The sequence below is a fragment of the Lacerta agilis genome, chromosome Z (assembly GCF_009819535.1).
Source record: "Lacerta agilis isolate rLacAgi1 chromosome Z, rLacAgi1.pri, whole genome shotgun sequence".
In the NCBI taxonomy this organism is placed as follows: Eukaryota; Metazoa; Chordata; class Lepidosauria; order Squamata; family Lacertidae; genus Lacerta; species Lacerta agilis.
In genome coordinates, this window is record NC_046331.1 from 21,020,610 (window position 1) to 21,047,717 (window position 27,108).

Here is a 27,108-nt window from a genome sequence, read left to right on the forward strand (position 1 = left end):
CAGTCCTAAAGCATAACATAGATTACAATCCTAACCCTGTCTACTCAGAGATAAATCCCATTGAATCCAATGAGGTTTCAATGGTAAGTGGAGTTAGGATTGCAATTTTAGAGTAGATAGACCATACTCAGGACTTTTGAAAGTTTCCCCAGTTTCAATGGAAGCTAAGAGGCATGCTGTGGAAGAAATTCAAACCAATAATCCCATTGGGTTTGTGACTCCTTTGAGATATATAGGTGTTGCAATAACACCTTTAGAAATGTGATACATTTTCGCATTCATTTACTAACAAAGTGCACCTGAGTGGGACTTTTGGTAGTATGCACAAACCCATTATTGGCTTCATAGTATGGCACACTAATGGGTCATACAATCAGAAGAATGCTTACAGACATAATTCATAATAAATCTATGTAGAACAAATGTAAAACAATAGGAATTATATTACATTTTGTAAACCTTCATGTAGTATCACACTTAACATTATACAATGAGGCAATATTTACAGACCCATTGTCTGTATCACAAATGAACCCTCACCCCGCTCCCACAATGTAAAGTTAGCAACTTTGCAAGTGCAGGACAAAACCAGTGCTGTTGTTCATTGTAAGTCTTATACAACTGGATTATAAAACTGTATTAATAGTTACTGAAAGCTAACCTTGGTTGTTTCTTTCAAGAATTTAAGGTAGTGTGAAACTGATGTACCGCGTCAGAAGGATGTATGTTTGGAAAACAGGTGGATTTCAAATTTCATAAGGCAGCATGCTCAAAAAAAGGCTACAAGCAGCACTGATTCTATATCAATAGTGGCTATTATATCTGTATTGACAACTCTGCATCATTAAAGAAGTTTAAAATAATAATTCAGGGTACACACAGAAGCCTCATTATTTAACATTAAAAATGTGCAAATTGTTTTCTTCTTAAAATAAAAGAAAGTAACATAGCAACGAAGCTACTCTACTAAAGAACACCTTTGTGTTTAAAAATCCCAGAAAAGTAGACCATCTTCTCTCCAACATCCCCTACAAGGCACTACAGGTAGGAAATGACAGATAACATGAAAGGTAATACTGCTCCTCAGTCAGGTCGAAATATGGGATATTTTGGTAAGAATTCTATTAGTATTACCTATAGAAGGGAAAAAACACAAACATTTATTAACCAATACATTCAGCTCATTAGTGTACAGAATATTAGGTAAGCTACAAGTAATTAAACATGTTGGGTAAAATCATGGGTGGTACTTTATACCAAAACAATCACTGACCCATTTAATTCAACTCTTTTATACTGATTGTGCTAAGGCTGTTGGGTGCTACAGCCTACGGTGAAGTGTACCAAATTGACAATATTTCAGACCTTGCTCCCCCTAGTGGATTCTGAAGGTGCTTTTTCACTGAATCTAACTTGGCAGTTTTCATCTTCTGAGCTATAGCTGCTTTTTGGTTGTTTATTCCCCAAGTGACACCTGAAGTGGCGCCTCCAACACAGGAACAGAGTTATCAGCAATTTTGTTGCCTTATACAGCACTTGAATGAGCAGTGCAATGTAGGAAATGAAGCTTCTGTGACACTAAAGTGGCAAGTCCATAAAAAGGGAAGCTTGAAACTTCCCTGTTCACAAACTCGACAGCCACTGTGGCACCGTGAACAATCTCCTCTCTTCCCACTGCTCATACATGCCACCAGTGAGCAAGTACAGGACTGGTTACAACAGGTGACTCTGCCAATCTTAAACCTTTCCTGAACAAGTTATGCCCCCAAACTAATTACACATGGAGAGGCCCTAACTAATCTAGGAGGAGGTGAATAATTCAGCACTAAAGGCTATGGGAATCTGAGCTAAAGGTCTGCACATACATGCATGTAACTGAAAATTCCCCGAGTGCCATAGCACTCAAATGTTCAGAAATTCTAGTATGGTTCTGTAAAATTCAAAAGATATAGTTTATGTAATAGAAGGTACATGACTAACAGCTTGCTTAAGAGCCACAGCTGAAATCTGTGATTTTAAAAAGGTCTGATGGGCCAATCTGCATCACCTCAGGGCCTAAGATGACCATATTTACTTAAATATATATATATGAACCAGAATGGTTAAGGATTGGGGGGCGGGGGCGGGGGATGATGACGATGGGACAACAAAGGTAAACGTAGATTCATGATATTCACAGGACGAACAGACAACTTCAGAAGAAAATCAGTCTGCACCATTAGCAGCATGAGGACCCAGTGCCAAATATGCGGAAGTCCAATAATACAGCATGTAACAAATGAAACCAACATATATGATATGAACAGAAAGGAAAGGGGATGGGGGTGGGTAGGGAGGGAGAGGAGAGGAGAGGGACAGCTCTTTTCCACCTATCTAAATTGCACCACATGAGCAACTGGAGGCAATGACCTGGACCGGAACTACAGCTTGGAAGCACAATATCATATTAACCGTTCTTCCCAATGCTACCAACTTTCTCCAAATGTTGAAATAAGGCAGACTTTTTAGAAAAGAGAGTGCCCCAGTGAATTACACAGACGGATACATAACCAACCCTATCCAGGTTTACTTAGAAGGATTTCCTACAGATTTCAGTGGGGCTTATTCCCAAATTAGTATGCACAGAACAGAAGAGCCAAGAGTGTTTTGTTCAAAGTAAGAGCAATTAATTGACAAATCAGTCAGAAAAATAGGGAAACACCTTTGTAACCAACGATCTGTTAACAGAGAAGTATAAAGTACTTACATACTCCATCATATTGCTAGTTTCGCATTTCCTTTTACTCAATTTCCAGTGCAAACCAAGCTAGGAAAGTAATATAATGTTTAGCATTACCTTAATGGGAGCATAATATTTAGCATAATGTAAAATGACTATCTGTGTGTATGGTTATTTTATCTGTCCATTTGGCATACAGTGGTATCTCGGGTTAAGAACTTAATTCGTTCTGGAGGTCCGTTCTTAACCTGAAACTGTTCTTAACCCGAGGTACCACTGTATTAGCATTTGTAAGGCTACAACCGGGGCACATAAGCAATACAGAAGCATCTTTAATCCAGCGATGTGTCTTTATTAATTACATACTACTTGCTTATAATAAATGTATTCACACTAAAACTGAACCCCCCCCCCCGAAACACTCCACCAAAGTTAAAGCAGCCACTTCCCTTCTTACCTTATGATATAGTCTGTTATTTTCCCATTCTAACAACTTCTGAATTGATCTTCTAGTCTAGGAAAGATGACCAAAATAGTGTTAGAATATGGACACCAAACTGGCAGGGGTGGCTAATACCCCAGAGGACACGATCACACTTCAAAATGACCTTAACAGATTAGAGAACTGGGCCAAAGCAAACAAGATGAATTTTAACAGGGAGAAATGTAAAGTACTACACTTGGGCAAAAAAAAAGAAAAGAAAAGAAAAGAAAGAAAGAAAAGAAAGAAAGAAAGAAAGAAAGAAAGAAAGAAAGAAAGAAAGAAAGAAAGAAAGAAAGAAAGAAGAAAGAAAGAAAGAAAGAAAAAGAAAGAAAGGCACAAATACAGGATGGGTGACACCTGGCTTGAGAGCACTACATGTGAAAAAGATCTAGGAGTCTTGGTAGACCATAAAATTGACATGAGTCGAGAGTGTGATGCAGCAGCTAAAAAAGCCAATGAAATTCTGGGCTGCATCAATAGGAGTATAGCATCTAGATCACGGGAAGTACGGTAATAGTACCACTGTATTCCGCTCTGGTCAGACCTCACCTGGAATACTGTGTCCAGTTCTGGGCACCACAGTTCCAGAAGGATACTGACAAGCTGGAACGTGTCCAGAGGAGGGCAACCAAAATGGTCAAAGGCCTGGAAACGATGCCTTATGAGGAACGGCTTAGGGAGCTGGGTATGTTTAGCCTGGAGAAGAGAAGGTTAAGGGGTGATATGATAGCCATGTTCAAATATATAAAAGGATGTCACATAGAGGAGGGAGAAAGGTTGTTTTCTGCTGCTCCAGAGAAGCGGACACGGAGCAATGGATTCAAACTACAAGAAAGAAGATTCCACCTAAACATTAGGAAGAAGTTCCTGACAGTGAGAGCTGTTCGACAGTGGAATTTGCTGCCAAGGAGTGTGGTGGAGTCTCATTCTTTAGAGGTCTTTAAGCGGAGGCTTGACAGCCATCTGTCAGGAATGGTTTGATGGTGTTTCCTGCTTGGCAGGGGGTTGGACTGGATGGCCCTTGTAGTCTCTTCCAACTCTATGATTCTATGGATTCAATCAGTTTCCTTAAATATGGCCCAAAAAAGTGGCCCGTGTGTCCGTTGCAATTGACAAGGACTTCTGCAAAGGATCTCTCATCTCTTTGTTGTTGTTGTTGTTCAGTCGTTCAGTCGTGTCCGACTCTTCGTGACCCCATGGACCAGAGTACGCCAGGCACGCCTATCCTTCACTGCCTCTCGCAGTTTGGCCAAACTCATGTTAGTAGCTTCAAGAACACTGTCCAACCATCTCATCCTCTGTCGTCCCCTTCTCCTTGTGCCCTCCATCTTTCCCAACATCAGGGTCTTTTCTAGGGATTCTTCTCTTCTCATGAGGTGGCCAAAGTACTGGAGCCTCAACTTCAGGATCTGTCCTTCTAGTGAGTACTCAGGGCTGATTTCTTTGAGAATGGATAGGTTTGATCTTCTTGCAGTCCACGGGACTCTCAAGAGTCTCCTCCAGCACCATAATTCAAAAGCATCAATTCTACGGCGATCAGCCTTCTTTATGGTCCAGCTCTCACTTCCGTACATTACTACTGGGAAAACCATAGCTTTAACTATACGGACTTTTGTCGGCAAGGTGATGTCTTTGCTTTTTAAGATGCTGTCTAGGTTTGTCATTGCTTTTCTCCCAAGAAGCAGGCGTCTTCTGATTTCGTGACTGCTGTCACCATCTGCAGTGATCATGGAACCCAAGAAAGTGAAATCTCTCACTGCCTCCATTTCTTCCCCTTCTATTTGCCAGGAGGTGATGGGACCAGTGGCCATGATCTTAGTTTTTTTGATGTTGAGCTTCAGACCATATTTTGCGCTCTCTTCTTTCACCCTCATTAAAAGGTTCTTCAATTCTTCCTCACTTTCTGCCATCAAGGTAGTATCATCAGCATATCTGAGGTTGTTGATATTTTTTCCGGCAATCTTAATTCCAGTTGGGGATTCATCCAGTCCAGCCTTTCGCATGATGTATTCTGCATATAAGTTAAATAAGCAGGGAGACAATATACAGCCTTGTCGTACTCCTTTCCCAATTTTGAACCAATCAGTTGTTCCATATCCAGTTCTAACTGTAGCTTCTTGTCCCACATAGAGATTTCTCAGGAGGCAAATGAGGTGATCCGGCACTCCCATTTCTTTAAGAACTTGCCATAGTTTGCTGTGGTCGACACAGTCAAATGCTTTTGCATAATCAATGAAGCAGAAGTAGATGTTTTTCTGGAACTCTCTGGCTTTCTCCATAATCCAGCGCATGTTTGCAATTTGGTCTCTGGTTCCTCTGCCTCTTCGAAATCCAGCTTGCACTTCTGGGAGTTCTCGGTCCACATACTGCTTAAGCCTGCCTTGTAGAATTTTAAGCATAACCTTGCTAGCGTGTGAAATGAGTGCAATTGTGCGGTAGTTGGAGCATTCTTTGGCACTGCCCTTCTTTGGGATTGGGATGTAGACTGATCTTCTCCAATCCTCTGGCCACTGCTGAGTTTTCCAAACTTGCTGGCATATTGAGTGCAGCACCTTAACAGCATCCTCTTTTAAAATTTTAAATAGTTCAGCTGGAATATCATCACTTCCACTGGCCTTGTTGTTAGCAAGGCTTTCTAAGGCCCATTTGACTTCACTCTCCAGGATGTCTGGCTCAAGGTCAGCAACCACATTTCCTGGGGTGTATGAGACCTCCATATCTTTCTGGTATAATTCCTCTGTGTATTCTTGCCACCTCTTCTTGATGTCTTCTGCTTCTGTTAGGTCCTTTCCACTTTTGTCCTTAATTGTGGTAATCTTTCTTTAGCTCTACACAAATAAGATACCGGTAGGATGAAGGAGAACACAACAGAATGAGAGACATACAGTCTTCTCCAGTTTAGATATAATCCGCATTGAACACCGTTTGCTATGAAGCACAAGTCTGGAGGGTGCTGTTGTGCTCATGGCCTGTTTGTGGGCTTCCTAAAGGCATCTGATTGGTCACTATGGGAAAGACTAGAATGGCCTTTGGTCTCATCCAGCAAGGCCATTCTTATATATTTTGTTCTGTGAACCATCCTGAGACCTCTGGGTATAGGGAGGTATATAAATTCATTCATTCATTCATTCATTCATTCATTCATTCAATCAATCAAAATTAACATAAAATGAAATATATGGCCAGACTGCTTGCAGTATTTACAGAAGTTGCACAGGGGTCAGGAATTTTGATGATAATTAGTGTCTAGCCCCAAAGTAAAAAGCATTTCTGGAGTGTTCCAATTCAAGATAGATGACAGTGGGGAAACTATATTATTGAATAAATAAATAAATAAATAAATAAAAATTCATTCCAGTAGCACCTTAGAGACCAACTAAGTTTGTTCTTGGTATGAGCTTTCATGTGCATGCAAGTGTATCTGAAGAAATGTGCATGCACACAAAAGCTCATACCAAGAACAAACTTAGTTGGTCTCTAAGGTGCTACTGGAATGAATTTTTTTTATTTTTTATTTTGTTTTGACTATGGCAGATCAACACGGCTACCTACCTGTAACCATATTATTGAATGTTCACTATATACTTGTTCCTAGTCGTATTGCTAGGAACGAGCAGAAGAGTGCTATTGCACTCATATCTTGCTTGTGGGCTTCCCATAGGCATATGGCTAGCCATTGTGAGAGCATAATGCTGGACCAGATCCACCTTGGGCCTGATCCAGCAGGGGTCTGATGTTCTTAGGCTGTGCAGGAAGGACTATGAATCAAGAGATCAGCTTTTCAACCTAGCCTTCTCTAGAAATTTTTCTATATACACAGACTAGTTTTTTGCTGGAGGAAGCATTCACTCACCCTACCTCTAACTGCAGTCTGACGTAGTACAGCCGAGAAACATATTATGAGTCATAAGTTTATATCAGTGCTGGGGAACCTGTGGTCCTCCAGATGTTGCTAACTCCAACTCATATCACTGCATGATCATTGGCCATGCAGGATGGGGCTGAGGAGAGATTGAGTCGACCAACATCTGGAGAGTCACAGGTTTCTCACCCATGGCTTATGCCATATTATGTAAAGTATTTTTATCCTAATCTTGCAGTCTGAAGACATGATACACAAGGGAAAAGGGAGGAGGAGGGGAAAAGGAAGGTGAGGCATCAGTACTTAAAGTTACAGTTCTTATAAAGACCAGCTGTGATGGAAACAGTACAGATAGCCTGACAGAAGGGCTCCCACCAAGTGATAGTTGATGGGAGGGCCAAAGGCCTGTTAGCAGAGGCTATGGAATAGCCTGGTGGAGTAACTTGAAATGAGAAGGAGTTAATTTCCTTCATGAGTGTAAATCATTCTATGAATGAGCTAATCACAGGTACAAGGTCGACCAAGCCAGTGTTCTGACTATATCTGTGATATGTCATGGCAGCTCCGTGTATCAGCTTGTGGGTCTGCAGTTTGTCCATCTGTCTGTTGGTTAGTAGGTCGATATTACCTATCCACTGTTACATCTTTACATGTTACAAGTTATTTAAATTATTTAAAGCAACCAAAATACAAGTTATTTAAAGCAACGAAGATACTGTACTTTGTAGTTGTATGCATCTGTATATATCTATTTGCAAAAACCTACAAGCTATATATATCTATGTCCATAACTGTTTTACTGGGTCTTATCTTCTGCAACAGTAAACTATCTGAACCTTTCTCAGCTTACGTGTGGTTACTGGTACTGGAAAACTTCCACTGTGTGGGTATCTCACCTGAGACTCCCACCATAGCTCTGCTTCTTTTCTCCCCCTCTGCTCTATGACCTGATGGAATAGTCCTATGGGATTCAGTTGCAATACTATTGGAGTTTTGGCACATGTGCACAGGGTGATCTTGGTGGCAACTGGTTTGAGGTGAATTAACACTCAAGCAAGAATATACCAACCAGATTTAATACTGGGCCTACTGAAATAGCTATGACCTTCATTTCTCTAATTTAAAGTGAGTAGAGGTTCCTAGAGATCTGCCTAAAACAGGCATAATTCTGTACCTTCCTTATTTTCCAAGCCTGTGTTGTCTTCTGCTCTCTATCAAAATGAATGCATTATGAGCAGTTAGCTAAGGTTTGGGTGACAAGAGCTTTGAAAGCCTCAAGAAGGCAAAACTAAGGCAATTAGGGTTTATTGAAAGGACACTGAACAAATTCAGGCATCTAGAAGTATTGATTGCATTTCCACAGAAATAACTTAATAGGCAAGTAAAGAATTTAAGGCCATGAGTTACACAGGAATGTTTAGAAAAGAAAATAATGTATGAATCAATTAATTAAAAGAATAAATTCCACAGATCATGGTGTTGTAATTAATTTTAATCATTTGTATATAAATCAGAGTAACAGAGTTTTTGTTGTTTGAAAAAATGAGAAAAATGCTGACAGAAAAGGACAGATGTTCTAGGGTCAGTACAAGAAAGATGTGAATTATTTTGATACATATTCAAGATCAAAGGTTTGTGCAAAGGTTTGTGTGATCTAAAAGCAATAAAGAAATTAATAGGTCAAGCAGCTGCAGGTAGCTGCTGGTAACACTAGTAGCCTAATATGTGTACTTACTCTTTTGTTCAGACAGACAGCAGGCCACAGACTGCAGCCAAGTGTGCAGCAGCAGCACAAACAGCCACAAAGAAGCCATTTCACACTGATAGGGAGATTCTTTTTTAAACACACATTTACACGACTGATACTTGTCTTGAATTCTTCCGGAGCAACCTGGAAAAACAAGAGATAAACCTATACTGGGAACCATATATACTGTATATAGAAAGTAGAAAAAGAAAATATAATTATGGGATTTATTTATTTCATAAAATTTATATACGGCTTGATTGCAAAAAAAATATTGTAAAGGCTGTCAGGAATTAGAACTCTACTGCCAGTTTGTGTGTGAGAAAATGCAGTAATCACTAAGAATGAAATTTTTGTTTAATTTGTTTTAGTTATTCTACAGATACTTTTGGTATTCTTACTTGTGTTTCTTGCCTGCATAAATAGATTTAAATACTTCAACTTTATACCAAATCAGTTATTCTTATTATCATCATCATAATCAATGTTACACATAGTAAAAAGTGAGGTCTCTCTCTTTCCCTCCCTCTCCCTCTCCCTCTGCAAATACACTTTCAGCAGGCTACGATAAGCACCACAGTCCTTAGGATAATGTCGCATGTGTGAATTATGGAATCCTTTTCAAACATCCTCTCACACAAAGGTCACAAGGTATGGAAACGTGATGATCCTCAAGGAGCAAGCGACAAGAATAGTGGTCCTCAGTAAAACAGTGTTTTAGGAACTTTAGAAATTTTCTGGAGGAAAAACAACTCAAATACCCAGACAGCATTCTAAGAGATTTATTTTCGGCCCAGTACACCATAAAAGGGAATAAAGGTGGAGGGAAGGGTCATAATATTTTACAACAGGATACAAGAGAGGAAAGGAGCAATGACCAGCAGACTCACTCTCCCTTCTTCAGCCATCATAATCACAGCCCAATCAATCACACCTTGTGCCAAATTACAATACAAAGGGTATGTTTTATGACTTACACTTCCTTGCCTGGAAACCAATTTCCCCACAGAAGTCCTTGTTGTTTTAAGATCAGGACTGGAAACTGGACTTTCCCCCTAAAGGATTATTGATTGATCCAAGTGACAAGGAAATGGCAGTTTTAAGGCCATATATCACAAGCCAATATTTTCATCCATCCAACTGAAAGCTAGGACTGAGACTTCTTGCCTGAACATGGAATTCTGTTGCATGTTGAGAAGATTACCAACATATCCATTAAAAGAATTAAGTGAACAAAAAAAGGGACAAGAGTTCGGGGAGAACTCAAAGATTTACCAAGGGAAAAGAATGATTGTAAAGCTGAAAAGGGCCTATATTTTGAGACACATCCCCATTCTGCATCTTGTCTTTTTAAAGCTCATCATAGGCTTCCTACTTACAAACCTCCTTTTGTACAAATTAAAACACAATCTCAATCCAGCTATCTCAATTCAAAAAATAATTACACAAAATATGTTCACATTTTTTATTTATGAAGATATTTCGTATTATCAACACATATGATCAATAATATAAGAATTCAAATATCAAAATACAATCCAGCAATCTGAAATGTGGTGTTTAAACGTAATTGTTCTGTTGCATCTTAATCCTACAAATATCATTTTTTAAATGTAAAGGTAAAGGTACAGGATTAAATACACTGTATAAGGAACAAAACACACTCAGCAGAATATCTTCACAATATTTGTTATAACTCAGCAATATCTTACTATTGCTAAAATTAGTATGCATTAGCATTGTTATAATCCAGAATTCCATGATATTAAGCGTTGCATGGTAATTGGTACTGACTTTAACTTATGGTAAGTATTTTAAATTATGCCCGTGTTGAAAATGAAATGGATGGTAGTTACAGAACCAAAGATAATATGTATTCCAGATAGCATCATCATTTAAAATTTGTTAGTGCTTAAAATGTACAAAGCACTGTACATTTAAAAGTGTACAGAACCCTACTTCACAAGGTATTAGTTGTGTGCCCGGACATTAGAAAGTTGAAGCAAGATTTGGGGAAATTATAGATGCAAGAGAGAATAAAACAAAATGAGGATTCTGGGAAGAGCTAAATGAACCTTGAATCCAATCAGATGAAGTGACTAAGATGTCAACAAACCCTACACCTGGTACTCTGCTCCACAACACATTAACTTGAATGTAAATTCCATGAAAATCAGTGGCTGGATCTCAAAATATAGGAGTACAGGTCAGGATCATCAGATCTTTCAGTTCTTTCAACATTTAAGACATTCAACCGACTGAAAGAAAAGCATTTTTGCAATTTACAGGGGGTACACATGCTGACTTACCTTCCCTGTCAGAACAGAGGGAAATTCGGTGTCAAACTTGTTGGTCAAGCCAAACCTTAAAAAAAAAAGAGAAAAAGTATTTCCACCTAACCTGTTTCTAACGCCATAAGTTATATATCGCTGCTACTTTCCACATCAGCTTTCAAGTGTTCATAGTACAATTTAAGGTACTACTGAAAACATGCAAAGAACATAGCTCCTTTTATTAACACTTAATTTAAAAACCACAGCCAAAGGCATGCACCTTCCTCCCTCTTTCATGGTTATAGACTATGAGGGCAATTGATGTTTCTATTTGTATTAAGTAGTGAATATAAAGTTCGTCCATTTCTTGCTTATGCCTACAGCCTGATGAACTGTAAAGAGTACTTTGCTGAGATTATTGTGGAACCTGAAAACTAAAGGAGGAATTCAACATAGCTCTTTACAATTGTTTCAGGCAGAATGATCCCTCCTCTTCTCTCCCCATATCCTGTTCCAGATGTTCTTGTGACCCCCACAATTTGTGGGGGGCATGTGGGGGGAGGGGGTTAAAGCTGTGGAGTCCTTTCTTGGGATTCTGTTAGTGAGACACATCAGATGAATATGACTCTAGGAATTAGGGGCATAATCCTTTCAACAAAACTGATGCAAAAATTATTGTACTTTGAACACACACACACACTTTACTGATGACACATCCCTTTGGATGACAAAATGATGCAACACCTTAACAGTAATCCCAGTGGGTCCCTCACAGGATGGAATCACAGCAGTCTCATTTTGGCTTTGCTACCTGCCTTGCATACACCAGGGCTGGGCGATGTCTGGTTTCCAACATCAGGTTAGATATCACCAGCTAAACTTCACAATAAAACAATGTATCACAATGTCTGAAATAAGGATGAAACTATGTGGCAAAGAGATAATTTCCTTAAAAAACACCAACAACTTTTATTTTTAATAGGGGGGGGGGAAGCAATTTATGGGGCACCAAAAACATAAACTCTAGAAAATGAAAATGAAAACACTTCTCTCCTTTTTCACCAATGGGTATGGGCCAGAGGGAACAAAAAGAAAGGCGAAGAAGCACATAAGGAAGCATGGGGGTATGGGAGGGGAATGTGTGAGAAAGCAAAGGGGTGCCGCCTCTCCGCTGCCTCCCTCCCGCGCTTGCCGCCCCTCGGGAGGGGGGGTGGGCGAGCGGGGGATGAGGGGCGTGGCGCTGGAGCGGTGCAGGGCTCTGCGCGCCCTTCCAGTGCTTCCGTTTCTTTCGCAGAATCGAGAGACGGGAGGGTCAGCGAGTGCGGAGCTGACTCTCTTGCCCTGGCAAGGAAGGACCCGCTTCCCCTCTCCGTCCGTGCCCCGGGCGCGCACACAAGAGCAGGAAGCGGAGCCTCGCCAGGTCCCCCGAGTCCTCCGCGCCGGAAGTCTCCTCTTCTTAACGACCTGCTAATTTTATGGAACTGAGAGTTTGTCGTCCTCTGGGGACTTTCCGCTTCCCAGCCCGGTTTGGGTGCTCTGCCGGGCAGCCTGAGGGCGTGGTGTGGCCAGCCAGCTCCCTTGCTCCGCCGGGCCGCTCAGAGGGCGCTGCTGGCAGGCGCTGTCAGCGGGGCTGGAGGGTGGAGGCGCCCTCCAGGCCATTGCGCCCTGGCACGGCGCGCCACCAGCCCTAATGGACGAGATGGCTCTGAAAATTGGGGAGAGTATGATGGTAAGGAGGAGAAAATGGGAAACGTAATGAGAGGGGGGAGACACATACATGTGTGCACACACAGAAGCAGAGAAGAGAGGAAGGGGACAAAGACATGAGGGATACACAGGCACACATTCATGCAAAGATTTTGGTTCTTCTCAAGCCACCATGGCTTGGCCATTGCAGGAAAACTTTGCAGCAAAAAAAAGCAACCTTTCATAAAGTGGCACCGTGCACAAGGCCAATATTTGGCGCCCCCAAGTGGATCTTCTCAATTTTGTGCCACCTCAGATTTTTGGATGCATGAAATTAACTATGTAAAAACGAGAACAGACATAATGGACTGTAAACTGTGTTAAGTACCCTGAGGAAGAAAAAAATCTCCCCCCCCCCAATAATTTTAATTAATTTTTCATTTTTTATCAACATAACATGTGTGACATGAACAAGTATTTTTCATTCATTTTCTCGTTTACACATTTTATGTTTACTGTTTTTAAATTCTCACTAATTTCTATTTACACACGTATTTCATATATCTACAATGGCTTCCAATCTTCCTTAGCTGTCTTCCTTCATTCATATTTTACAGTGCTTTGTTTTACTTAAAACATAAAAAGTTACACTTAACGCACAAAGGATTTTGTAACATGTATATACATAATTAATTTGCTTGTTTCCCCTTTGTTGATCCAATAAACTTTATGTATTTGAGAAATACAAATGCCAAATGTGATTTATTTCAACTCTACTGCTATGTAATCCATAAATTTCTTCCATTCCCTGTCGAAAATTGCCTCATCTTATTGTCTGATTTTTCCTGTTAATTTGGCAATTTCCGCATATTCTATTATTTTTTGTCTCCAGTCTTCTATTGAAGGTATTTGCTGTTGCTTCCATACCTGTGCTAGTAACAATCTTGCCCCTGTAGTTGCATACAGAAAAAAATTTTTGATCGCTTTTCTTAACGTCATCAGTTACCATTCCCAGCAGGAAGGCTTCTGGTCTTTTCTTAAAAGTGTATTTGAAAATTTTATTTACTTCATTGTAAATTCTGTCCCAGTATTTTTTAACACTCTCACATTTCCACCACATGTGAAAAAACTCTCCTTCCTCCTTGTCGCACGTAAAATGTACCTGACTCTCTAAAATTAAAGCTGTAGAAGTAATTAGTAGCATGGATATGAAAGGAAAGGTGAGAGGAGGTTCCCTTACAGACACAAGGGAGACACACACGGAAGCACACACACACACAGAGAGAGAGAGAGAGAGAGAGAAGCGGAGACGGTACGAGAGAAGCTTCAACAACAGAGCAAGGTTTATTATTATTATTATTATTAACAACTCATAAGTAAATAGCCCACATTTATTTTTCTATGGAACAAGTGGTGGCTTACAAGCTGATCCTGGCTGAGGCCAGCGGCAGTTAAAAGGCAGCACTGGACAGCTCAGCTCTTGAGAAACAAGGCAAAAAAAGCTTTCAAGTTTCAGGAGCTGCAAAGCAATGGAGAGTGAAGGAAACCCTCTCTCTTTATTTACTCCAACACAGAGAAACAGAGGCATAAGGTTTTCCCGGCTTTCAGAGATTGGTGCCAGGGCTCTGGCAGCATCCCAGAGCCTTCACGCCACTCTCCCAAAGTAAAACAAAATGGATCTTCTCAAGTTTGTGCCACCTGCACAGTTCTCTGCCCTGGAGAACTGCCTTTGTTTTGTTGTTCTGCCAGCACTGTTCTGGCCCTGGGAAGGAAGGGCTCCGGCACGGTCCTAGAGCCCTTCCCTCCTTCCCAAAGATGGGCAAACACTTACTATGCTTCCGGCAGGTGTGTGCGCGTGCGCACAGTGCCAGGGGTTTGGAAGCATCTCAGAGCTCTCCCAAAATCAGACAAAATGGAGGCAGTTTGTAATCTTTTACAAAATGGCACCTTTGCGATGCTAATATTTGGTGCCCCCAAGTGGATCTTCTCAATTCCGAACCATGTAGGACTTTTGGATTAATTAAATAGCATAGCACTGTGTAAAAATAAGAACGACAATAATGGACTGGAAACGTTATGAACCTCGCGCCCCGCCCCCAAAAGCAGATCCTACATGGAGTATATTATATGATAAATGAGGTTCTGCTCTTTGAAAAGGCATGGAGTTTGACAGACTGAAATAGCGTCCTACAGAAAGGAAAATGGCTGCAGCTAGGGCTGGACGATGTCTGGTTTTCAACATCGTGATATGTCACCAGCTAAACATCGCGATATTACCAATATAACACAATGTCAGAAATGAGGATGGAACTATGGGGTTATGTCCCAGCAACTGCTATTCCTTAAGGTTCTGAAACATAAATATCTACTTACCTTCAACATATTGTTACAACTATTCTGTAGAACAAATTTTAAAATTATTACACTTTCTCTAAAATTAAAGCTGTAGAAGTAATACAGATATGTAGTAATAGATATGAAATGAAAGGTGAGAGAAGGTTCCCTAACAGACACAGAAATGGGAACACAAGAGAGAGGAAGAAAGGTTAAACAACAGAACAAGGTTTATTATTCTTATTATTTATTCAGATGTAAAATAACCCCCGTCTATTTTTCCATGGGACAAGACTTTGCTTCCCAGCAAGCCCCAGATGAGGGTGGTAGCATGCATCATTTTAGAGATGAGGCAGAAAGCGCTTTCAAGTGTTAGGAGCCGCAGAACAGAGTACGGTAAATTGATAAGTGGAGAACAAAGGAAACCCTCCTTTGCTCTCATTCCCACCCACAGACACCTGAACAAAGCTGTGATCCCATAAGGTTTTCCAGGATTAGGGAGGGTGGTGCTAGGGCTCTGGCTGCCGAAAAATGGGCAAGCATTTACTATGCTTCCCTCATTGGGAAGGCGGTGCCAGGGCTCTGGCAGCATCCCAGAGCCCTTGTGCCACCCTCCAAAAGCCAGACAAAATGGAGGCACTCTGTGATCTTTTATAAAATGGCGGTTTGTGAGTCCGCTATTTGGCACCCCCAAGTGGATCTTCATAATATTGCACCACTTAGGACTTTTGGATGAATGAAATAGCATAGCACTGTGTAAAAATGAGAACAGCAATAATGGACTGCAAACAGCATTAAGCACTTGAGGAATGAAAAATCCCTACAAGAAAAGCAGGTCCTATATGCAATGTATCATATAATATATGAGGCTCTGCTCCTTGAAAACACATGGAGATTGACAGACTGAAATGAGCATCCTACATAAACATAGCCCAGAAAGGAAAATGGCTGCAGCTAGCGCTGGACGATGTCTGGTTTTCAACATCGTGGTATGTCACCAGCTAAACATCGCGATATACCAGCATAACACAATGTCTGAAATAAGAATGAAAGCAACTGCCACTACTTAGGCATCTGAAACTTATAAATATCTCCTTGTCTTTAACATATCGTTACAACTGTTACTTTATAGCACAGATAATTTTTAAATTAGGACAATCTCTAAAATTAAAGCTGTACATGTAATTGGTAGCATACATATCAAAGCAAATGTGAGAATGTTCCCTGATAGACATGAGAGGGAGACCAAGACACACAAGCATGCCCACAGATACAGAAGGGGAGAAGGGAGAAACAAGGCTTAAGCAACTGAGGGCAGCAGTTATGCAAAGCGGTACTGGACAGCAACATTCGCATCTCTTGCCATGTGAGACAGAAAGGGCTTATGAATCTCTGGAACTAGAGAGAAATAAATAGATAAATGGAAAACCAAGAAAACTGTCTATCCATTTATTTATTTCCTGTGCATAGAGACATCTGTGCAAAGGCATAATGTTTCCAAACTTTGGGAGGATGGTACTAGGGCCCCAGGAGTACCCCAGAGCCCTCCAGCCACCCTCCCAAAGTCAGATAAAACGGATGTTCACAAGTTTGTGCCACCTTGATTTCTCTCTGTGTGCTGTTCTGTGTAAGAAGAAAGACCCAGGGCTCTCTGAGAGCACTCGCCCTGCCCTCCCAAAGTCAGACAAAATAGAGGCACATTTGAGGAAGACCCAGAAAAATGAACACACACACAGAAGGGGAGAAAGGAGGAATGAGGCTTAAACAGCAGGGCAAGGCTTATTATTATTATTATTATTATTATTATTATTATTATTAACTCAGGTGTAAATGACCCCAGTCTATTTTTCCATGTGAGGGACCCAGCAGGGCTCAGGTGTCAGGGGGTGAGGTGGGAGTAAATAGATTAATTTAAATAAAAGGAAACCCACTCTCAATTTATTTATTCCCATGCATGGAGACACCTGCACAAAACTGCAATCCCATAAGGCTTTCCCAGCTTTGGAGGGGAGTGTCAGGGCCATGGCAGAACCTTAGAACCCTCATGCTGCCCTTCCAAACCTTTTGAGGCCAATATTTGTCATCCACAAGTGGAGCTTCTCAGTTATGGATCTTGCAAAAAGCTTGGGGAACTGTACTGCTAGCACTGCGAGCACCGCTCTGGCTCTGGGAAGGAAGATCCAGAATTCTGTTGTGGTCCTAGTGCCCTTCCCTCCTTCCCAAAGATGGGCGAACACTTCTTGAGCTTCCGGCTTAGGGGAGGCTATGCCAGGTCTCTGGCAACATCCCAGAGTCCTTGCGCCGCCCTCCAAAAGCCAGACAAAATGGAGGCACCTCTGTAATTGTTCACAAAATGGCGCCCTGTGTGAAGCTAATATTTGGCGCCACCAAGTGGATCTTCTCAATTTTGCTCCACCTAGGACTTTTGGATGAATGAAACAGCATAGCACTGTTTAAAAATGGGAATAGCAATAATGGATTAGAAAGTGTTAAGTACTTCAGGGACGAACCCCCGCCCCAACCAGAAATGTAGGTCCTACCTGCATGTTTTGATAAATGAAAATGCATGGAGACTGACACACTGAAATGACATCCTACAGAAAGGAAAATGGCTGCAGCTAGGTCTGGACGATGTCTGGTTTTCAACATCGTGATATGTCACCAGTTAAACATTGCGATATACCGATATAACACAATGTTTGAAATAAGGATGAAATTATGAAGAGACAAATGGGGTAATGTCCTGGAAACTGCTGCTACTTAGAGGTCTGTATTACCTTTAACAAATTGTCCCAACTGTTGTTTTATGGTAGAGATAATTTTTAAATTAGGACACTTTCCCTGAAAATGAATTGTATAATTAGTTGCATAGATATCAATGGAAATGTGAGAAAATGTTCCCTAATAGACATGAGGGAGACACAGGTGCACAACCCTGCACACATATATAAAAGGGGAAAAGGGAGGAAGGAGGCTTAAACAAAAAGCAAGGCTTATTATTATTTTTAACTCAGAAGTAAATAACCTCAGTCTATTTTTCCATGGAACATGTGGTGGCTTCCAGGCAAGCCCAAGCTGAGGGCAGCAGCCTTCAAAACATGTGCAGCTCTTGCAAGTTGAGGCACAAAGGCTTATGAGTGCCAGGAGCTACAGAGCAAACAGAGCTCTGGGAGCCACCACCCCCTCCCCAAGTTAGACAAAATGGATTTTCTCAAGTTTTTGCCACCTCAATTCCTCACTGTACTGAACGGTCATTGTTCTGCGCAGGAAATCTGCAGCACTGCTCTGGCTCTGGGAAGGAAGATTCAGGGCTTTGGCATGGTCCTAGAGCCCTTCCCTCCTTCCCAAAGATGGGCAAACACTTCTTAGGCTTCCGTCATTGGGAAGGCGGTGCCAGGACTATGGCAGCATCCCAGAGCCTTCGTCCCACCCTCCAAAAGCCAGACAAAATGGAGGCACTTTGTAATCTTTCACAAAATGGCGCCCTGTGCGAAGCTAATATTTGGCACCACCAAGTGGATCTTCATAACATTGCACCACCTAGGACTTTTGGATGAATGAAATAACACCACTGTTTAAAAATGAGAACAGCAATAATAGGGTTAAAACAGTGTTACGCACCTCAGGGGAGAAGAAAAAACCCTACAAGAAAAGCAGGTCCTGTATTCATTGTACCATATCATAAATGAGGTTCTGCTCCTTGAAACGCATGGAGATTGAGAGAATAAGATGCCACCCTACAGCTGCAGTTAGGTCTGTTTGGTTTTCAACATCGTGATATATCACCAGCTAAACATCGCGATATATCAATATAACACAATGTCTGAAATAAGGATGGAACTATGTAGAGATGAATGGGGCAATGTCCTGGCAACTGCTGCTACTCAAAGTTCTGGAACTTATATTTACTTAGCTTTAACTTTTTGTTACCACTGTTATTTTATTGTACAGATAAATTTTAAATCGGCACATTTTTTTTCTAATATTAAATCTGTAGAAGTAATTAGCACAAGTATGAAAGGAAAGTTGAGAGAAGGTTCCCTTACAGGCACAAGGGAGACACACACACAGGAGCACACACAGAGAGAGGGGGAAGAAGGGAGGGAAGAGGCTTAAACAACAGAGCAATCTTTATTATTATTTTTAACTCAGATGTAAATAACCAAAAGCAAGCCCTGGCTGAAGGCAGTAGCAGTTCAAAAGGTAGTGCTGGACAGAAACATGAGTGGCTTTTAGGAGGCACGGCAGAAAGGGCACAGGCACCTGTACAAAGCTGTGATTGCATAAGATCTTTCAAGGGTGTGCCATCTCCCTCTAGCTCTGGGAAGGAAGATTCAGGGCTCTGACATGGTCCTAGAGACCTTCCCTTCTTCCAAAAAAATGGGCAAGCACTTACAGTGGTACCTCGGGTTACATACGCTTCAGGTTACATGCTCCGCTAACCCAGAAATAATGCTTCAGGTTAAGAACTTTGCTTCTGGATAAGAACAGAAATTGTGCTCTGGCGGCACAGTGGCAGTGGGAGGTCCCATTAGCTAAAGTGGTACTTTAGGTTAAGAACAGTTTCAGGTTAAGAATGGACCTCTGGAATGAATTAATTACAGGGTACCACTGTAATATGCTTCTGTCATTGGGAAGGCGGTGCCAGGGCTCTGGTAGCATCCCAGGGCCCTTGCACCACCCTCCAAAAGCCAGACAAGATGGAGGCACTCTGTGATCTTTTATAAAATGGTGGCTTGTGAGTCCGCTACTTGGCACCCCCAAGTGGATCTTCATAATATTGCACCACTTAGGACTTTTGGATGAAATAGCATAGCGCTGTGTCAAAATGAGAACAGCAGTAATGGGGTGGAAACAGCATTAAGCACTTGAGGAATGAAAAATCCCTACAAGAACAGCAGTTCCTATATGCAATATATATTATATGAAATATGAGAAATAGAAAAGGCACGGAGACTGATATATTGAAATGAGCATCCAACATCAAGTCTGGTTTCCAATATTGTGGTATACCAGTAGGTGAACATCATGATATATTGATATAGCATGGTGTCTGAAATTAGGATGGAACTATGTAGGGACGCGGGTGGTGCTGTGGTCTAAACCAGAGAGCCTAGGGCTTGCTGATCAGAAGGTCGGCGGTTCAAATCCCCATGACGGGATAAGCTCCCGTTGTTCGGTCCCAGCTCCTGCCCACCTAGCAGTTCAAAAGCATGTCAAAGTGCAAGTAGATAAATAGGTACCGCTCTGGCGGGAAGGTAAGCAGTTTTTCCGTGCACTGCTCTGGTTCGCCAGAAGCGGCTTAATCATGCTGGCCACATGACCCAGAAGCTTTCTGCAGACAAACACCAGCCTCCTCGGCTTATAGAGCAAGATGAGCGCTGCAACCCCAGAGTCATCAGCGACTGGACCAAACAGTCATGGTTACCTTTACCTCTATGTAAAGGCAAACGAACTCATGTCCAGGGCCGTCTTAAGGAGATCAGCCGCTGTGGTGCAGCGATCCCTCCGGCGCCTCCAACATGCCGCCTCTCCGCTGCCTCCCTCCCGCGCTTGCCGCCCCTCAGGAGGGGAGTGGGCGAGCGGGGGATGAGGGGCGTGGTGCTGGAGCGGTGCGGGGCTCTGCACGCCCTTCCAGTGCTTCCGGGATGGGAGGCGAGGGTGGGCGGCTCGCGCTCCGCCGGGCAGCCGGATGGCGCGGCGCAGCCAGGCAGCTCGCGCTCCTGCACTCCGCCGGGCAGCCAAAGGACGCGGCGCGGGCGGCTCGTGCTCCTGCGCTCCACCGGTAACCGGAGGGTGCGGCACAGCCGGGCAGCTCGCGCTCCGCCAGGCAGTCGGAGGGTGCGGCGTGGCTGGCCAGCTCGCGCTCTGCCGGGCAGCCGGCGGGCGCTGCTGGCGGGCGCTGCCAGCAGGGCTGGAGGGCGGAGGCGCCCTCCAGGCCATTGCGCCCTGGTGCACCGCGCCACCAGAGTAAATGGATGAGACGGCCCTGCTCATGTCCCAACTCCTGCTACTATTTAGAGGTCTGAAACATAAATATTTACATACCTTTAACATATTGTTATAACTTATTTTATGGCACAGATAATTTTTAAATTAGCACACTTTCTCTAAAATTAAAGCTGTAGAAGTAATTTAGTAGTACAGATATGAAAGGAATGGTGAGAGAAGGTTCCCTTACAGGCACAAGGGAGACACACACACAGGAGCACACACACAGAGAGAGAAGGGAAGAAGGTACAACTAGGCTTCAACAACAGAACAAGGTTTATTATTATTATTTTTAACTCAGTGGTAAATAACCTGTCGATTTTTCCATGTGACTAGTGGCAGCTTGTAAACCAGCCTAGTTGAGGGCAGCAACCATTCAAAAGGCGGCAATTGACTGCAACATATGTGGCTTTCAGAAGGTGTAGCACAAAAAGTCAGGGGCTGCAGAGGGAAGCAAATACTAAATGGAGAGTGAAGGACACCCACTCTCCATTTATTTATTCCCACGCACAGAGACACCTGCATAAACTGGGATCACATAAGGTTTCTGCTGGCTTTAGGAGGGCGGTGCCAAAACTCTGGCAGCATCGCAGAGCCCTCATGTCCTCCTACCAAACAGGATAATACAGATAGACTTCAATGCCCATATTTGTCACCCACAAATAGATATTCCCAATTATGAATCTTGTCAACATTGTGCAATCTCCACTTGTTAGACTGAGCAGCAAAACTGCCAGCAGCACTCTGGCTGGGGCAGCAGCCCATTTTTACATACTTCTATGCTATTTCATTCATCCAAAAGTCCTACGTGGTGCAAAATTGAGAAGATCCACTTGGGGGCACCAAATATTAGCTTCGCACAGGGCTCATTATGAAAGAGGGCCTCCATTTTGTCTGGCTTTGGGAAGGTGGTGCCAGGGCTCTGGCAGCCTCTGCCCTCCTAAAGCCAGAAGATATGGAGGCACTTTGTAATCTTTCATAAAATGGAGCCCTGCAAGTAGCTAATATCGGGCACCCCGCCCCCCAATGTATCTTCTCAAATGTGCATCATCCCAGCTTTGGATGACTGAAATAACATAACACTATGTAAAAATGAGAACAGCAATAATGGACTTGAAACAGTGTTAAGTACCACAGGGAAGAAAAAACCATACAAGAAAAGCATGGCCTGCATGCAGTGTATGATATCACATATGAGGTTCTGCTCCTTGCAAAGGTTTGGAGATAGACAGACTGAAACTAGCATCCTGCATACGGTAAACCCAGAAAGGAAAAGGACTGCAACTAGGTCTGGACACTGTCTGGTTTTCAACATTGTGATATCTCACCAGCTAAACATCTGATGTAACACTATGTCTGAATACATAGAAGTGTGCACACATACACAGCAGGGAAGAAGGGAGGAAGGGGGCTAAAGCAACAGGGCAAGGTTTATTTTTATCTTTAACTTTAGAAGTAAATAACCCCAGCCTATTTTTATATGGGACAGTTTTGGCTTACAAGCAAGCCCACCTGCCCAGGCTGAGCGAGGATCCAAGAAGGAAGATCTAGGACTCTGGTACAGTCATGGAGACAGTCCCTCCTTCCCAAAGATGGGCAAGTACAGAGCTCTTGCGCTGCCTGCACTTTTGTAGTCTTTCACAAAATAATGCATTGTGCAAAGCTAATATATGGCGCCACCAAGTGGATCTCCTTAATATTGCACACCTAGCACTTTTAGTGGAAAGAAAAAGCTTAGCACTATGTAAAAATAAAAAACAGCAATACAGCAATGGACTGGAAACAGAGCAAATACCTCAAGAGGAAAAATCCCTACAAGAAAAGCAGGTCCTACATGCAATGTATTATATGATGGCCACCTGTCATGGATGTTTAGCTGAGCTTCCTGCATTGCAACAGGTTGGACTAGATGATGCTTGGGGTCCCTTCCAACTCCACAATTCTATGATTTATGAGCTTCTGCTACTTGAAAAGGTCTGGAGATTGACAAACTGAAATGAGCACCCTACATAAACAAAGGTCAGAATGGAAAAGGGCTGCAAGTACAGTGGTACCTTGGGTTAAGAACTTAATTCTGGAGGTCCGTTCTTAACCTGAAACTGTTCTTAACCTGAGGTGCCACTTTAGCTAATGGGGCCTCCAACTGCCGCCACGCCGCTGGAGCACAATTTCTGTTCTCATCCTGATGCGAAGTTCTTAACTCGGGGTACTATTTCTGGGTTAGCGGAGTCTGTAACCTGAAGCGTCTGTAACCTGAAGCATCTGTAACCCGAGGTATCACTGCAGGGGTGGGAGATGTGACATGTCACCAGATAAACATCATTATATACCAGTATAATACAATGTCTGAAATAAGGATATAATTATGAGGCAGAGAATGGGCTAATGTCGTGGCAACTGTCACTACTTTGGGATCTGAAACTTTAAAATATTTACTTACCTTTAACATATTGTTACAACTTTTATTTTATGGTACGGACAGGGCCGTCTCATCCATAGGGGCTGGTGGCGCGGCGCACCAGGGAGCCAGGCCCCCCAGGGGCGCCCCCGTTAGCCCGCCGGCATACTGGGCTCCCCCTCCCCAACCCGCCCCCGCCCCCATGGGTGGGCGGGCGGGTTGCAAGCCGGCCACCCTCGCCTCCCGGAGCCCCAGCTTGCTGGATTGCTGGAGCTACAAGCCACTGAACTACAAGCCACGAGGCAAGAGTGGCTGGAAAATAAATCAAATTTGGGAGAAACAAGCCTTGATTTGTTTGATTGTCTGTGGGAAAATTCATGGTTTGTTCAACAAACCATGGCTTAACCATGCAGATATTCTATTCACCAAACAACCACAGGAATTAATTAATATATTAATTTAAACATTAAATTTAATGTAGCCAGTGTATTAATTTAAACATTTTTGTAAACAATTTAGTGATTTAACAAGAAATGAGATGCCTAATGGAGAACTGAACATATTCATATTTCTCAAAATGAACCAAAGAATAGCTTAAGCCAGTGATGGCCAAACTCGGCCCTCCAGCTGTTTTTGCACTACAACTCCCATCATCCCTAGCTAACAGGACCAGTGGTCAGGGGTGATGGGAATTGTAAACCCAAAACAGCTGGAGGGCCGAGTTTGGCCGTCACTGGTTTAAGAAGACAGGATGGGAATACAGAAGAAAGAAGAAAAATATACTGAGATAACATACTGGACAGCAGGAAAACAAGAAATACAAGATGTAAACGCTACTCCAAAAAGGAATAGATATAGCAATAATGTCTGAGAAAGGTTTATTAAATAGAGTAGAAAAAATGAAATACAGAGTGGGTGCAATCCAAAACATCCAACCTGATGTTTGTAAGAAAACAGCTGAAAAACAAATTGACAAGTACGGTGCAAAGTACGCTCAATTATTTCAAAGATCAAAGAGTCTGAGTGCAAATGAAATAAATATAAAATGATATAGCAATGTTTATGGTGTTTAAAAGACTACAATTATTAAGGATTAATATTAGAAGATGCTTTTTTTAAATGATATGGTAAAAATAAAAAGTATTTATTAGAAATAAAAGATGGTTCCCTTGTTGTATTAAGATGTTTCTTTTCTATTCAGTAGCACAGTATACAACACTGACTATCATGAACCATTTTTGAGAAGTGTGAGTAAAATTCAAGAGCAATATTAACAAAGAAGTGTAGTTTTCTTAGCATAAAATATATTTTGTAAATAAACAACAATACATGTAATTTTTTTCAAATGACCCTATTTGTGTAAACTATCAGCAATTATGTGAGACTCAAGAGTTTTGGTTCTAATCCAAAGAGAACTTCTGAACTGTTGCCTTACTCAAAATATCAGCCCTGTTCAGTTTCTAAACTTTGCAACATTTAAATAAATTTTGTGTACTGCTCTAACCTATTTTAAAGTTGTATATTGCATTTAAAATGTTGGTTGCTTTTAATAAACGTGCTGCTAACATTAAAATGGAAAGATGGGATCAAAATGCCGCTATGAATAAAACATGCAAAACCCATATAGCTGTGCCTTTTGCCTTTACTGCAGTACAAAACTCAACTGGCTAAATTAAGCTAGACGAAAAATTAGCAAACCAACCAGCCTAGAGAGGTTGATTCTATTTTGCAGTCATTCAGAAAAAAAAAACAGGATTCTTATGACAGCATGACCAGATTGTTTGGAGCTGTCCATTTACTAGTCCTCCAGGCCTCAAATCAATCTAATTTTACTTGCCTCAATGATGTTTTATATTCCTCTTTTCCCTGGAGTAATATAATTATGGGCCCTCTCCCTATCCCAATTTAGCAATTTAAAAAAAGTTTTAAATTAACAGGATTTTTTTGTTTTTTGATGCAACCAAAAGATAGACAGCCATAACTAAATCCCAAGGCATCTAAGGGGATGTGGCAGGTGTCTGTGCTGTGGGGTGAGGAGTTGTGCTTATACAGTATTTATTTGTAGGTTGACCACAACCCATTCAATGAAGCCTCAGTGTGGTATCTCCAGATTTGCTCCATTTCACAGCAAACCTCAACTACGAAGTCTTTTCCCCCTTCCAAGCAATAAAATTGGGCACTTGTCATATAGCCATTATCCACACGTGCGCGCATACATTTGTACCCCAAACACCTTCTGAGCGCGCCTCCTCCGCTGCACGAGGATTTGTCAGAAAAAGGTCGACAAATGAAAACACAGTACAAAGCTGCTCGTGTGGATCGCAGGGCCCTAGTGCCGAGTAAGATATTTCAGGAGGGACCCCCCGCATAACTCTCCCGAGCTGCAAGCACTTCCAACGAGAATGAAATGAAATGTGCTGCAGAAAGGGAACTCTTCACCTCCTCCTTCGCAAGGTCTCATCCCCATGAAAGGAAGAAAACGAAAAAGGGCTGCACGAATGGCTCTCTGCACACACTCAGGGGCTCCCTCTGCTTCACGGAGTTCCGAAGCCCCTGGTGAGTTGAATGAGGAAACTGCGCTCTCTGCACTCCCTCAGAGGAACCCTTGGCGTCATGCAGGCCAGTAGCCAGCGAGCCCAAACCACTCTTCCCCCCCACAACCCTCAACCGCGTCACCGCCGCCTTCCCCCTTTTCCCCCTCGCCCCGCCCCCTTTCGCCCCGCCCCCTGCCCAGTCCCGTCAGCCAGCAGCCGCCCTCTCCCTCTCCCCGTCATCCCCTCCCCAGGTTCCTTACACAGTGATATGCCCGGCGCCCCTCACAGCCACGGGTTCAGGCGCGTCCCGGGGCCGCGGCAGCTCCTGACTCCTCACCACAGTCTCGGACTCCTCCTCCTCCTCCTCTTCGTCTTCCTCCTCCTCCAGCTCATAGATAGTGTCAAAGTCCGCCATGTTGGGGAGCAGGACGCTCATCGCCCCCCCTCCCTCTCCGGCTCGCGATCTGGAAACGCGCGTGCGCCCCGCGCGCGGGAAATGGGGGGGGGTTGGCCCAGGTTGGCGGCAGTTAGTCGCTGGCTCGCGGGAGCCCTGTGGGCATGCGCCGAGTCGGGCCGCCGCCGCTGCTGAGGTTTTTGGAGACGAAACCGAAGCTGAAGGCAGTTTGGAGGCGGGGAAGCACCTGAAAAATTAAGAGGTGGTGCGATTTCGGCTGCGACGACCCACATAGCCTGGTTGTGTTAATGGTTTCCCGGCTTTCTGGGTTGAGAAGTTGTCAGTGGAAACACGCAGGTGGTTTGACATAAGAAGTGCGAAAAAAATTGGCGGCTGGCCCTCTCAGAAAGAAGTACTGTATGGCACGTCAGATGAAAGTAAAAAGCAACCAAGTGAGAGACTCTGAGCTCCTTGCCACGTGGAAAAATGCTGTTTTTTCGTAAAACCCACACCCTTTAAAGGCAATGGTCTTTAAATTATTAAACATAGACGATACCTATCTGTATAAAAAGCAAGTAAATGCACAACCCCAACTGCTAAAGGAAAGTGCTTGTGGGGAAATGGATAAATATCCTCTTCTGGGTCTCCACCTCACAAAGCGATGAACAATTAAAAAAAACTATTTA

The 27,108-nt window shown here is 42.7% G+C and overlaps 1 protein-coding gene across 2 annotated transcripts; it reads right to left on the bottom strand.

The window, feature by feature from the left end:
* CHIC1 (cysteine rich hydrophobic domain 1) lies at nt 1-26,527 on the bottom strand. 2 transcript variants are annotated; one of them, XM_033137588.1, is made up of 6 exons: nt 26,289-26,519; nt 11,122-11,176; nt 8,801-8,956; nt 3,177-3,233; nt 2,747-2,806; nt 10-1,134 (listed from the first exon to the last, which is right to left on the bottom strand). In XM_033137588.1, exons 1-6 carry the CDS (start codon nt 26,462-26,464, stop codon nt 1,084-1,086), a joined length of 555 nt encoding a protein of 184 aa, XP_032993479.1. In that variant the 5' UTR covers nt 26,465-26,519; the 3' UTR covers nt 10-1,083. The 2 variants fall into 2 exon arrangements, with proteins under 2 accessions (XP_032993480.1, XP_032993479.1); XM_033137589.1 differs by lacking the exon at nt 2,747-2,806 and having other exon boundaries at nt 1-1,134; nt 26,289-26,527.
* Between the last annotated feature and the right edge of the window lie 581 nt (nt 26,528-27,108).